The 15,089-nt window shown below is 40.9% G+C and overlaps 1 protein-coding gene across 1 annotated transcript; it reads right to left on the bottom strand.

The window, feature by feature from the left end:
• Window positions 1-2,176: 2,176 nt before the first annotated feature.
• LOC309794232 (AN1-type zinc finger protein 6-like) lies at window positions 2,177-3,510 on the bottom strand. Its single transcript, XM_082605433.1, is given in 2 exon segments — window positions 2,177-2,983; window positions 2,985-3,510. Coding segments are annotated over 2 exon segments (627 nt in total). The 5' UTR covers window positions 3,411-3,510; the 3' UTR covers window positions 2,177-2,782.
• Between the last annotated feature and the right edge of the window lie 11,579 nt (window positions 3,511-15,089).

The raw sequence follows: 15,089 nt of genomic DNA, 5'->3' as shown, positions 1-15,089 counted from the left end.
CTCCCAGCTCTCTGCTCATAAGCTCCGCCTCTCCTCGGGGCCCGCCCGCCCGCAGGCCCCCGCCCCGCAGGCTCCCGCCCCGCCTCCCTCCCTCCAGGCCCCGACCCCGCACTGGAGGCCCCGCCTCCGCCCCGCTCTGCCGGGGGTCTGCCCCTCCATTCACCTTCACCCCTGGCTCCTCAGAGATCTCCCTCATTTCTCTGCTCCAGATCTTCATTCCGCTCCCTCCTCAGCCCACTCCAATCTTCGCTCTTCTCTTCAGGCTTTCCTCATTCTACCTCTGCCCTCCAGTCTGGCTCAAAAGAGGCGTCCTGAGGATGAAGGAATGGAGTCCATTCATTCAGTCCCTTATTCATCCAGCCATCCAAAACAAAACAAAAAAATAATTGAGGATTTAAAATGGCTTTAGGACTTCCCTGGTGGTGCAGTGGTTAAGAGTCCGCCTGCCAACGCAGGGGACATGGGTTCCAGTCCTGATCCAGGAAGATCCCACATGCCGCGAAGCAACTAAGCCCGTGCACCACAACTACTGAGCCTGCGCTCTGGAGGCCACGAGCCACAACTACTGAGTCCGCATGCCATAGCTACTGAAGCCCGCGCGCCTACAGCCCATGCTCCACAACAAGAGAAGGCACCGCAATGGGAAGCCCGCGCGCTGCAACGAGGAGTAGCCCCCACTCGCCGCAACTACAGAAAGCCGGTGCGCAGCGACGAAGACCCAAAGCAGCCATAAATAAATAAATTAATTAAAAAAATAAAAATAAAATGGCTTTAGAAATATAGTATTGACTAAGACAGAGCATTCCAATGGGGAACGTACTAAAACAGCCCAGAGGGGTAAGCCTATTCAATAAAATAGTGCCGTTTGTTAGAGAGTGGATAGGGGTGCGCTGATCTGAAATGGGTGTTAAGAAGGCTTCCCTCAGAAAGGGATATTTGAACCAAGATCTGAATGATGGGAAGGAGCCAGACAGTTTGGGTGGCTGCAGGATCTTTTCTTCCGGATTCTCTGTGCCTCTAAACCCAAATCACACAAAACTAATCAGGGAAAGATCTTTGGAGCCTGTAGGAATACAATCCCACCCTCATCTCATTTTATCTTTAAAAAAATTTTTATTTTTAATATGACATATTTCATACACACATACCAATCTAAGAAAAACATATGGTTACCACCCAGCTTAAGAGATAAAGTATTACAAGGATGTCCCTGGCAGTCCAGTAGTTAAGACCCTGTGCTTCCACTTCAGGGGCAGCGGTTGGATCCCGGGGAACTAAGATCCCACATGCCTCGAGGAGCGGCCAAAAAAAATAATAATAAAGTAAAAAGAAATATAGTATTACAAATGTAGTTGAAGCACTCTCCTTCTCTTCCTTAATCTCTTAAACTTCCCTATCCTACAGAGGTAACCACTATTCTAAATTTGTTAATTGTTGTTTTCCTGTATGTTTTTAAACTTTGGTATATGTGTATGTATCACTCAACAAAATATTATACTCCTTCTAAAACTTTATACCATTGCAACAATAGTTAACATTTATTGGGTGGCAGGCATTGTTCTCAGTGCTTTACTTGTATTATTTCCATAAATCCTCACAGTACCCCTGCCTGTAAGTCCTATTATGATCCCCAATTTACAGGTGAGAAAGCTGAAAGGAGATGCAACTTGCTCAGGATAACAAGTGGCAGTACCAGGATGTGACACCAGGCCGTGGGATTCTAGCCACACACCGGGTCAGTGTGCTACACAGCCTCCCATGCTACGGCGTGCTGTTTGTATTCGTTTGTAAAGTGCTTTTCTTTTTTCCTTCTATTTTTTTTGCTCAGCGTTATGATTTATCCAAGTTAATATTTATAGCTCTGGTTCAGTAATTTTAACTGTTGAGTGATTTTTGCATCTGGAAATATGATTATTTCCATTGTCTGTTGATGGAAATTAAGTTTGTTTCCTGTTTTTTATTGTATCATTTCAGTGCTGCTATATTTTATTTTTTTATTTTTATTTTTTTGAACATTATGGTTTTCCTTTTTATTTAATCAAAGACTGGTAGATAAACATAAATACAGCACAATTACTTCAGATCATTCTTCATATTGTATACACACAGACCAATGAACGTAATCTGGAAGAAACCTGCAGTCAGCAATGAAATGCATACAGCTTTTCCTGCCCTTGCTCAAAAAAATTTAAAAACACACAAACTTAGAATCTCATCAGCACACACTCTCCTGTGACAAATGATTCAGACATAAATAGTGGGTGCAAAGAAACTATATGCTAACATATGTATAACCTTTGTTAATGAAAAACAGAAGCAGCCATAATGATTAAGATACATTCAGTTACTGATAACTAGTTGTGCCCTAAAGGGCATTTATCAAAAGAGAAATCGTGCTGCAGAGAAAAGCTATATATACATACACAATGAGAAAATAAACTGCAAGATTAACGCATGCATGTTTAATACTGGAAAAATCACAGCCCTCCAACATTTCTCCACGTTTGTTATAAAAGCCCTCTGCACTCAACTAAAATTAAAATGATCTTAAAAGGATAATACTTGTAAAGTTTACTTAAGTCTTTTCAGCCACAGAAACTGCAATGTAAATAAATGTTCGGAGTCATTTTCAAAACAAAAACAAAAATCTATTCTTCTGATGACATGCATGATTAAAAGGTCTATGCAAGATACATTGCTCTACATTCCCAATGACTAGGAAAAAAAAACTCAAGTCAATTTTTAGTTTGCAGATGGTCGAAGGATTTTTTATTCCAGGAGTTCAAATCTTCTGTATCTTTTCACCAACAACTACTGGATTTTCTTTTCTGATTTTCTCAGCAGCATCAGCTTTGTAATTGTAAGAGCAATTGTGTACATCTGAGTAATGGTGTACACCACCGTAAACATTTCCACACCGACATTCAAACCCAGTAAGTCCCACTTTCTTCCTGCACATGAAACAGCGATTCTTTTTTCGTTTTTGGTTTTTCAAGAGACTTGCTTCGCTCTTCAGATGGCTGCTGTGCCGTTTCTGATACTGAAGCTTGCAGGTCTTCTGTTTCAGGCATTGCTTTATCCACAGATGTACTGTCCACTTGGGAAGATGCTACAGATTCTGATAAAAGTGACTGATTTGATACAGGGCTTGGCTGCATAGATGAAGATGTCGAGTCTAACGCCGACTGAGTTTCTGGGACGCTGCCATCTGTGCCCTGAACTGGTAAAGACTCAGACAGACTACTGACAGAAGGTGCAGGTGGGCTTATTCTACCATTACTACTATTCTGTCTTTGAAGACGTTCTTTATAACATACTGAACACATGCCATTTGTACGAGGGTTTCCATAAAATCCGCAGCCAGTGGAACAAAGCATAGGCACTTGGCTGTGATTAGTTTCTTGAGCCATGTTCCTCTGTTGCACACTCTGACAAAAGTATAGGGACTTTGGATTAGGGTTCCTACTGCACTGAGGGTGTTTTGTAGTCCTCTCTCTGTATAGCGGTCCCCAGTTCCCTATGTCAGGTTGTCTTTCCTGCTGCTTCTTGGGCTGGCGGCGGCTCTCTCCGCCTGACGCGCTGCCCACCGCCGCTGGTCGCCGCCGGTGAATCATGCTATATTTTAAACAAGTGTCCTCATTCTACCTGCTCTTTACCTTGAGAAATTCTTCATCATCAAGTCTCAAGTATGATTTCTTCCCTAAACCCAGGCAAAACTACATTGTCTCTCTTCCAAAGCCTAATAGTATTTGGCCGTAGAGCTAGGACTGGTGTATGGTTAGGTGTGTATATGGCTCTTCTGTTTCTCCCATTAGACTGAACTCCTGGAGGGCATGCACTTTTGGATTCCCTGTGCTCACTATTGTAGTAAATAGTTGTTAATATTTCTAGTTCCCACAGAAAATATGCAAGTATTGGGGGCTGAGGAGTGGGATGCAGAGTCGGAATCAGTTTGTAAGCCAAGCAGACATTTGCACTCCTGTTTCATTGGCCTTTGAAATGTCTAGTGGGGTTCTACAGGAAAAGTGTTTACAAGGAAAACAGATCCTCTTGTGGATTCCCTTTAACAGCCTCAACAATACATCAGCCTGCATCAATCTGCGCCTTAAGTACCTGCTTTTAGTGAAGGCCACTGCCACCCAGTCAACTAGGATAACCATATAAAATCACATATAGCAGCTACTGATATGAGCTGAAATAACCCATTGTTTTATAGCATGGTCCTAACCCCCATCACCTTGGAATGTGACTTATTTGGAGATAGGGCCTTTGAAGAAATGATTAAGTTAAAATGAGGCTGTTAGTGTGGGTTCTAATGCAATCTGACCTGTGTCCTTTTAAGAGGAAATTTGGACACACAAGAAGATACCAGGGATGAGCTCACACAGAGAAAAAGCCACGCGAGGACCAGAGAGGCGGCTGTGCAAGCCAAGGAGAGAGGCCTCAGGAGAAACCACCTGCTGACACCTTTTTCCTGGACTTCTAGCCTCCAGAATGGTGAAACATTAAATTTCTGTTGTTTCAGCCACCCAGTCTGTGGTACTTTGTTATGGCAGCCCTAGCAAACTAATCTAGCTACTCTTAGGCAATTAGTTTTAGATGCATATGGAGTGCTCTGCTGGATATTATATTTCTGTAGGGCTTTCTCCCTGTTCTCTTATAACAGAGAAGTTTGAGAAAATTACCTTTGAGTCATTATCTCTGCAGTAAAGGGGTGGGGCCATTGAGTTCACCTAGATAGTCTTCCTTGGATGGGCAATTGTTCCCACATCTGGGATTAAGACATATAGTCACCTCCTTTTGTGTTTGGGAGTTTAAGAGGAAATGTGCCAGACACCTGAAGGGATCCCAACACCTCCAAGGAGAGAAAGTGACACGGGGTCTGTGTGCATGGGGTGATGGACCCTGAAACAAGCCCTACCTAACCTGCTGCTCCTGAGGCAACTGGTTCCCCTGAGGAGCCAGAGCAAGAGTTCCTCAGAGATTCAGGGTCCCCCACAAAAATCAGCACAAGGATCCATGCCTTGAGGAACATCACAGGGTCCAGTACTATAGTGGATGCTGCAGGCTTAGTCTTTCAACACTGATCTGTGGGGCTGTGAAAACCACAGTCACATGTGGAATGCCCAGAACGAGTTCACAAACTCCCTGGATTTGTTTGCTGGGCATCTGGGACAATTGGAAAGAAACTCTTAATAAGGCAGCTGCATACTCTAGAATTTCATACGAAAGATAAAAGCAACATGAACATAATTGTTTATAGAGTTTGCGGTAGTTCATTCTGATTTAACTAGGAAATACCATTTTGTTTAATATGGGTTTTATGTATTTAAAGAAAAAATGTTAATGAAGCCTTTTTAAAAGGCAGTTTGGCAGCATCTATCAAAATGGAAAGGTGCACACCCAGCAATTTACTTTCAGGACATACTTACACATGGACACAAACATACATGTGCAAGGATCTTCATACAGCGCTACTAGTAATAGTGAAAATGTGAGAAGACGAGCTACAATCCTGCAGCCTGTGGAACAAAAACCACATTCACAGAAAGATAGACAAGATGAAAAGGCACAGGGCTATGTACCAGATGAAGGAACAAGATAAAACCCCCGATAAACAACTAAATGAAGTGGAGATAGGAAACCATCCAGAAAAAGAATTCAGAATAATGATAGTGAAAATGATCCAGGACCTCGGCAAAAGAATGGAGGCAAAGATTGAGAAGATGCAAGAAATGTTTAACAAAGATCTAGAAGAATTAAAGAACAAAAAAACAGAGATGAACAACACAATAACTGAAATGAAAAATACAGTAGAAGGAATCAATAGCAGAATAACTGAGGCAGAAGAACGGATAAGTGACCTGGAAGACAGAATGGTGGAATTCACTGCTGCAGAACAGACTAAAGAAAAAAGAATGAAAAGAAATGAAGGCAGACTAAGAGACCTCTGCGATAACATTAAATGCAACAACATTCACATTATAGGGGTCCCAGAAGGAGAAGTGAGAGAGAAAGGACCCGAGAAAATATTTGAAGAGATTATAGTTGAAAACTTCCCTAACATGGGAAAGGAAATAGCCACCCAAGTCCAGGAAGCTCAGAGAGTCCCATACAGGTTAAACCCAAGGAGAAACATGCCGAGACACATAGAAATCAAATTGGCAAAAATTAAAGACAAAGAACAATTATTGAAAGCAACAAGGGAAAAATGACAAAAAACATACAAGGGAACTCCCATAAGGTTAACAGCTGATTTCTCAGCAGAAACTCTACAAGCCAGAAGGGAGTGGCATGATATACTTAAAGTGATGAAAGGGAAGAACCTACAACCAAGATTACTCTACCTGGCAAGGATCTCATTCAGATTAAATGGAGAAATCAAAAGCTTTACAGACAAGCAAAAGCTAAGAGAATTCAACACCACTAAACCAGCCCTACAACAAATGCTGAAGGAACTTCTCTAAGTGGGAAACACTAAAGAAGAAAAGGACCTACAAAAACAAACCCAAAACAAATTAAGAATATGGTAATAGGAACATACATATCGATAATTACCTTAAACGTGAATGGATTAAATGCTCCAACCAAAAGACACAAGCTAGTGTAATGGATACAAAAACAAGACCCATATATATGCTGTCTACAAGAGGCCCACTTCAGACCTAGGGACACATACAGACTGAAAGTGAGGGGATGGAAAAAGATATTCCATGCAAATGGAAATCAAAAGAAAGCTGGAGTAGCAATACTCATATCAAGACTTTAAAATAAAGAATGTTACAAGAGACAAGGAAGGACATTACATAATGATCAAGGGATCAATCCAAGAAGAAGATATAACAATTATAAATATATATGCACCCAACATGGGAGCACCTCAATACATAAGGTAACTGCTAACAGCTATAAAAGAGGAAATCAACAATAATAGTGGGGGACTTTAACACCTCACTTACACCAATGGACAGATCATCCAAACAGAAAATTAATAAGAAAACACAAGCTTTAAATGGCACAACAGACCAGATAGATTTATTTGATATTTATAGGACATTCCATCCAAAAACAGCAGATTACACTTTCTTCTCAAGTGCACACGGAACATTCTCCAGGATAGATCAAATCTTGGGTCACAAATCAAGCCTCAGTAAATTTAAGAAAATTGAAATCATATCAAGCATCTTTTCTGGTCACAACGTTATGAGATTAGAAATCAATTACAGGGAAAAAACCGTAAAAAACACCAACATATGGAGGCTAAACAATATGTTACTCAATAACCAAGAGATCACTGAAGGAATCAAAGAGGAAATCAAAAAATACCTAGAGACAAATGACAATGAAAACACGATGATCCAAAATCTATGGGATGCAGCAAAAGCAGTTCTAAGAGGGAAGTTTACAAGCCTACCTCAAGAAACAAGAAAAATCTCAAATAAACAATCTAACCTTACACCTAAAGGAACTAGAGAAAGAAGAATAAACAAAACCCAAAGTTAGCAGAAGGAAAGAAATCATCAAGATCAGAGCAGAAATAAATGAAATAGAAACAAAGAAAACAATAGCAAGGATCAATAAAACTAAAAGCTTGTTCTTTGAGAAGGTAAACAAAATTGATAAACCATTAGCCAGATTCATCAAGAAAAAGAGGGAGGGAACTCAAATCAATAAAATTAGAAATGAAAAAGGAAAAGTTACAACAGACACTGCAGAAATACAAAGCATCCTAAGAGAGTACTACAAGCAACTCTATGCCAATAAAATGAACAACCTGGAAGAAATGGACAAATTCCTAGAAAGGTATAACCTCCCAAGACTGAACCAGGAAGAAATAGAAAATATGAACAGACCAATCACAAGTAATGAAATTGAAACTGTGATTAAAAATCTTCCAACAAACAAAAGTCCAGGACCAGATGGCTTCACAGGTGAATTCTATCAAACATTTAGAGAAGAGCTAACACCCATCCTTCTTAAACTCTTCCAAAAAATTGCAGAGGAAGGAATACTCCCAAGCTCATTCTATGAAGCCACCATCACCCTGATACCAAACCCGGACAAAGATACTACAAAAAAAGAAAATTACAGACCAATATCACTGATGAATATAGATGTAAATATCCTCAACAAAATACTAGCAAACAGAATCCAACAACACATTAAAAGGATCATACACCATGATCAAGTGGTATTTATCCCAGGGATGCAAGGATTCTTCAATATACACAAATCAATCAATGTGATACACCATATTAACAAACTGAAGAATAAAAACCATATGATCATCTCAATAGATGCAGAAAAAGCTTTTGACAAAATTCAACACCCATTTATGATAAAAACTCTCCAGAAAGTGGCCATAGAGGGAACCTACCTCAACATAATAAAGGCCATATATGACAAACCCACAGCAAACATCATTCTCAATGGTGAAAAACTGAAAGCATTTCCTCTAAGATCAGGAACAAGACAAGGATGTCCACTCCCGCCACTATTATTCAGCATAGTTTTGGAAGTCCTAGCCACAGCAATCAGAGAAAAACAAGAAATAAAAGGAATACAAATTGGAAAACAAGAAGTAAAACTGTTACTGTTTGCAGATGACATGGTACTATACATAGAGAATCCCAAAGATGCTACCAGAAAACTACTAGAGCTAATCAATGAATTTGGTAAAGTTGCAGGATACAAAATTAATGCACAGAAATCTCTTACATTCCTATACACTAATGATGAAAAATCTGAAAGAGAAATTAAGGAATCCCTCCCATTTACCACTGCAACAAAAAGAATAAAATACCCAGGAATAAACCTACCTAGGGAGACAAAAGACTTGTATGCAGAAAACTATAAGACACTGTTGAAAGAAATTAAAGATGATACCAACAGATGGGGAGATATACTATGTTCTTGGATTGGAAGGATCAATATTGTGAAAATGACTATACTACCCAAAGCAATCTACAGATTCAATGCAATCCCTATCAACTTACCAGTGGCATTTTTTACAGAACTAGAACAAAAAAATCTTAAAATTTGTATGGAGACACAAAAGGCCCCAAATAGCCAAAGCATTCTTGAGGGAAACAAACAGAGCTGAAGGAATCAGACTCCCTGACTTCAGACTATACTACATAGCTACAGTAACCAAGACAACATTGTACTGGCACAAAAACAGAAATATAGATCAATGGAACAGGATAGAAAGTCCAGAGATAAACTCACACACCTATGGTCAACTAATCTATGACAAAGGAGGCAAGGATATACAGTGGAGAAAAGACAGTCTCTTCAATAAGTGGTGCTGGGAGCTTCCCTGGTGGCGCAGTGGTTGAGAGTCCGCCTGCTGATGCAGGGGACACGGGTTCGTGCCCCAGTCTGGGAAATCCCACATGCCGCGGAGCGGCTTGGCCCTTGAGCCATGGCCGCTGAGCCTGCGCGTCTGGAGCCTGTGCTCTGCAACGGGAGAGGCTGCAACAGTGAGAGGCCCGTGTACCGCAGGAAAAAAAAAAAAGTGGTGCTGGGAAAACTGGACAGCTACATGTAAAAGAATGAAATTAGAACACTCCCTAACACCATACACAAAAATAAACTCAAAATGGATTAGAGACCTAAATGTAAGACCGGACACCATAAAACTCTTAGAGGAAAACATAGGAAGAACACTCTTTGACATAGATCACAGCAAGATCTTTTCTGATCCACCTCCTAGAGTAATGGAAATAAAAACAAAAATAAACTAATGGAACAAAATGAAACTTAAAAGCTTATGCAAAGCAAAGGAAACTACAAACAAGACGAAAAGACAACCCTCAGAATGGGAGAAAATATTTGCAAACGAATCAACAGACCAAGGATTAATCACCAAAATATATAAACAGCTCATTTAGCTCGATATTAAAAAAATAAACAACCCAATCAAAAAATGGGCAGAAGGGGCTTCCTTGGTGGTGCAGTGTTGAGAGTCTGCCTGCCAATGCAGGGGACATGGGTTCGTGCCCTGGTCTGGGAAGATCCCACATGCCGCAGAGCGGCTGGGCCCGTGAGCCATGGCCGCTGAGCCTGCGTGTCTGGAGCCTGTGCTCTGTAATGGGAGAGGCCACAACAGTGAGAGGCCCGTGTACTGCAAAGAAAAAAAAAAAAAAAAGGCAGAAGACCTAAATAGACATTTCTCCAAAGAGGACGTACAGATGGCCAAGAAGCATATGAAAAGCTGCTCAACATCACTAATTATTAGAGAAATGCAAATCAGAACTACAATGTGTTATCACCTCACACCAGTTAGAATGGGCATCATCAGAAAATCTACAAACAACAAATTCTGGAGAGGGTGTGGAGAAAAGGGAACCCTCTTGCACTGTTGGTGGGAATGTAAATTGATACAGCCAGTGTGGAGAACAGTATGGAGGTTCCTTAAAAAACTACAAATAGAATTACCATATGACCCATCAATCCCACTACTGGGCATATACCCAAAGAAAACCGTAATTCAAAAAGACACATGCACCCCAACGTTCATTGCAGCATTATTTACATTAGCCAGGTCATGGAAGCAACCTAAATGCTCATCGATAGATGAATGGATAAAGATGTGGTACATATATACAATGGAATATCACTCAGCCATAAAAAGGAATGAAATTGGGTAATTTGTAGAGACGTGGATGAATCCAGAGACTGTCATACAGAGTGAAGTAAGTCAGAAAGAGAAAAACGAATATTGCATATTAACGCATATATGTGGAACCTAGAAAAATGGTACAGATGAACCGGTTGGCAGGGCAGAAATTGAGACACAGACGTAGAGAACAAACGTATGGATACCAAGGGGGGAAAGCAGTGGCGGGTGGTGGTGGTGGTGTGATGAATTGGGAGATTGGGATTGACATGTATACACTGATGTGTATAAAATGGATGACTAATAAGAACCTGCTGAAAAAATAAATAAAATAAAATTCAAAAAAAGTTAAAAAAATAAAATAAATCTTCTATAAAAAAATGAAAATGTGAAAATTAGCCAATGTTAATGAAGAAACAAAAAACAATTGTACGTTCCATATTACAGAATGCTATGAAGCTATGAAGGAGAGTGAGGTAGACATATTTGTACTAACTCATTATAATCCCATCTATGTGTAAAACTCTAAGCTGCTATGTGTATGTGTATATGTATATATGTTATAGGATGGGAGGGATGCATACCCAGCTGCTGACAGCGGTTTCCTCAGAGGCAGAGCAAGGGGGGAGGGTGTGAAGGAAGGTTTGGGGCTGTGTACCCCAAACACTGTGGACTGTATAATAAAAATACAAATATATGGAAATATATAGTACATAAATGTATAAAAATACAAATATTTATAAATGTGTATATTTAGTGCATAAAGGCATTAAATATACTATCTATAAGGTCCCTAACTGTAAAAATATAAAAAAATATTCAAATGTTAGTAACAGTGGTTTTCTTTAGATAGATGACTTCAGCAATTTTTTTCTCCTATTACTTTTATTTCATAATTTAAAAAATGCTGTCTTTCTTTGCATCCAATAGTCCAAATTTTTAAATCTCTGAAATTGGGATACATCCTAAAATTATAATTGGGAGTGTTTTTTTCTTTCTTATAAAATGATGTGTTTAATCACTGATGGCATTTCTAGATTTGAAGACACATGGTAGACAGAAAAAATAAGAAAATATGTTAAATCCATAGACCCCAGATCTCCTGTCTTTTCCACTTCATTTGCTGAATCTTAAAAGAGACACATTTAACCCAAAATACTTATAATTTTATGTGGTATTTGGACTTGGGTAACCACCTTCCATTAAATTAGCAAGAACGTAGAATCCGTCAGACTTGATTTCCTTTGCTCAGTGTGCTAGCAACGGCAAAACAGACTGTGACATGGGATAAAGGCTGGAGAGAGGGTACAGACATAAGTACAGCAGAGTTCTTGCCTGTGACCACCTTACAACAGGTGGGAAAACAGAAAAGAGGAGAGGGAACTCATGACCAGATCTATTGTTTCTGGGATTTCAGACCTAGAGATCCACACTCGTGGAAAAAGAAAAAGGCAAGAAGTCTCAGAGGTGGAACAGGATGAGAGCTTCCGAGTCATTGCCTCTCCTTGCCCTGCTTGGGTGGCTCCGCTGGGTGTGGGGACCTAAGTTGGGCACTCTAAGTACTTCCTCTAAGAGTAAGTTAGGGACAGCCCCCTGTGGCCAAGGCCCATTGGTGTCACCTTAGTCTCTGGCACATTCTGGAGTCATTCAGAAAATAAATGAGGATGAAGATGATGACCGATAGATACTAAAACAAAGGATTTGAGGGAGATGGTGGTGGGTACTGGGAGGGAAGGATAAAGAAGGCGGTGGTCAGGCTCGGATGGAGTGGGACAGAGGGTAGGGGTGGAGAGGTTATCTCTGGGAAAGTGGGAGGATGACTGGAACTGACACCTTCCTCCCTCCCCTTTCACCCCCAAGCCCTGTTAGACCCGCCAGACAGGTTCTCCAGAGTTCAGGGGGAGAAGTAGAGGGTGGAGAAAGGGGAGGCACCCCAAACTTTGGCAATAAGATTGACTGCTGAGTGTGGAAACAGACAAACTTGAGCTCTAATTCCAGCTCTGCCCCTCCTAGCTGTTAAACCAGTCTTCTCTGGGCTTGTTTTCTCAGTGATCAAATGCAGCTAACCATATCTTCCTCTGTGCCTGTCCTAATAAGGGTTGGACCAAGAAAAATCTTTATGCTAATGTTATAGATAAGAGTAGCCTTGTGGAGAGTATGAACTAAACTACCGTGGCCAGAGTCACGGCAGGACAGGAATTTAGAGAGTTTTTCCACCTCTTTGACCAAGTATTAGTTGAAAAGAGTGCAGCGGAAACTGTAACCAAGAGGGGCATTATGCTTCCAGAAAAATCTCTAGGAAAAGTATTGCAAACAAGAGTAGTAGTTACCGGACTGGGCTCTAAGGCACCAAAGCAGTTCTAGACAAGGATTATTTTTTACTTAGAGATGGTGACATTCTTGGAAAGTATGTAGACTGAAATAAATCACTACGGAAATGGCATCACGTGAAGCTGCCCATTCCACTGAGATATTTCATCATATAAATAATTTCCATGTCTCTCTTTTATAATAAACTAATGATATCCCCCCAAAAGAAGAATAGCCTGTGTAGGGTGTCCCCAAGACCACCCCCAGATTCAATGATTTGTTCAGGGGATTCACAGGATTCAGCATATAGCTGTATTCGTGGCTATAATTTATTAAAGCTGGAGGATACAAAGCCATATAGCAAAGGGGAAAGGCACAGGGGCTGATGTTCAGAGCAAAGTAGGCCCAAGCTTCCAAGAGCCCTCTCCTAGTGGAGTCACAAAGGATGCACTTGATTCCTCCAGCGACAAGTTATGACAGCACATGTGGAATATTGTTGACCAGGAAAGCTCATTAGAGACTCAAAGTTTTTATTGAAGGTGCCGGTCACGTAGGCAACTTCTGCCCAGCACATACCAAAATTCCAGCCTCTCACAAGGAAACAGGTGTTCAGCATGAACCCCACTGTGTGTACGAATAGTTGAGGCATAGTTGGTCACTCTTATCAATTCTGGGAATGGTGGGAGTGATCCCGAAATCCAAGTTCCCGACACCAGCCAAGGGCCTACCTTCCTGGCAGGCTTTTCTAAGGGCGACAGTCGCTGGCCTGCTACGTCTGGTTTGTGCAGCCGGCTCCTTGCTCCCCAGGAAAAGATAAAGAAGTTGTTGGCACTGATGTGGATTTGGAAAATGCCCAAACTGTCTGCGTATGTGGATAAGGGACCCGATATTTCCCACAGATGTTCCAATGCCCAGGCTCCTGTGAGCCAAGTATGGCTCTTCTTTTCATCTGTTTCCATAACTGGATTTAATCAGAGATTAGGCATGTATTCAGCCAAGAGCTTCTTTTGTTTTTTTGGGGGGTGGCAGCTCTTTTAAGGGATTCCAGGCCTGCCAGGGGACTGGAAAGTCACTTCTGGAAGGGGATTCAGTCAACTGCCCTGACACTCTGTGTTGATGGTTAACTGGCTTCCAGGCTATTCGAGACTTCCAGAACATTCCCAAGAGGAAGTCATCCTTCTTGTGTTCTCCAACATTTCAGGATGCTAATATTGGAACCTGAGTAGATCCTAGGCCCCAGGAAGCCCAGCTTTGGAGCCTTAAAAGAAACACTGTTGCATTAAAAGAAACATTTCAGTAAGGAAAATGCAATTAAAATTAATTCTGATCCTTATTTGCATTTTTCAAAGAGCATTAAAGATGACAGAATTCATTACCTACAGTAATATGTCTTAAAATTTCTTTCCTCTCATATTTTTAAACATTTTATTGTATTATTTTTAATTTAAAAATGTGGTACTGAAATCTGGGATAAATGTTTTGTTTTAGAACAGTTTTCGATTTACAGAAAAGTTGCAATGATAATACTGAGAGTTACCATATACTCCCCACCCAATTTCTTCTATTATTAACATCTTACGTCAGTATAGTACATTTGTGGGACTTTTCTAGTGGTCCAGTGGCTAAGACTCCATGCTCCCAATGCAGGGGGCCCAGGTTTGATCCCTGGTCAGGGAATTAGATCCTACGTGCTGCAACTAAAAAGATCCCACATGCCGCAACTAAGACCCGGTGCAAGCCAAATGAATAAATAAATATTTTTTTAGAAGTATAGTACATTTGTCACAACTATTGAGCCAATGTTGATACATTAGTAACTGAAGTTTATATATTATCCAGATTTCCTTAATTTTTACCTAATGAGTTTTTCTGTTTCAGGTTTCTAATTAGGATGTTTTCTTAGGGTCCTCTTGGCTGTGACAGTTTCTCAGACTTTCCTTGTTTTTGATCACCTTGACAGTTTTGAGGAGTAGTGGCCAGGTATTTTATAAACTGTCCTTCAGTTAGGAGTTGTCTGATGTTTTTCTCACGATAAGACTGGGTTTTGGGTTTCCCTGGTGGCGCAGTGGTTGAGAGTCCGCCTGCCGATGCAGGGGACACGGGTTCGTGTCCCGGTCCGGGAGGCTCCCACGTGCCGTGGAGCGGCTGGGCCCGTGAG

Source organism: Mesoplodon mirus (genome assembly GCF_964341445.2).
Source record: "Mesoplodon mirus genome assembly, chromosome: 2".
In the NCBI taxonomy this organism is placed as follows: domain Eukaryota; kingdom Metazoa; phylum Chordata; class Mammalia; order Artiodactyla; family Ziphiidae; genus Mesoplodon; species Mesoplodon mirus.
Note: the sequence above shows the minus strand (reverse complement) of the source record. Positions and strands in the feature narration are given on the sequence as shown.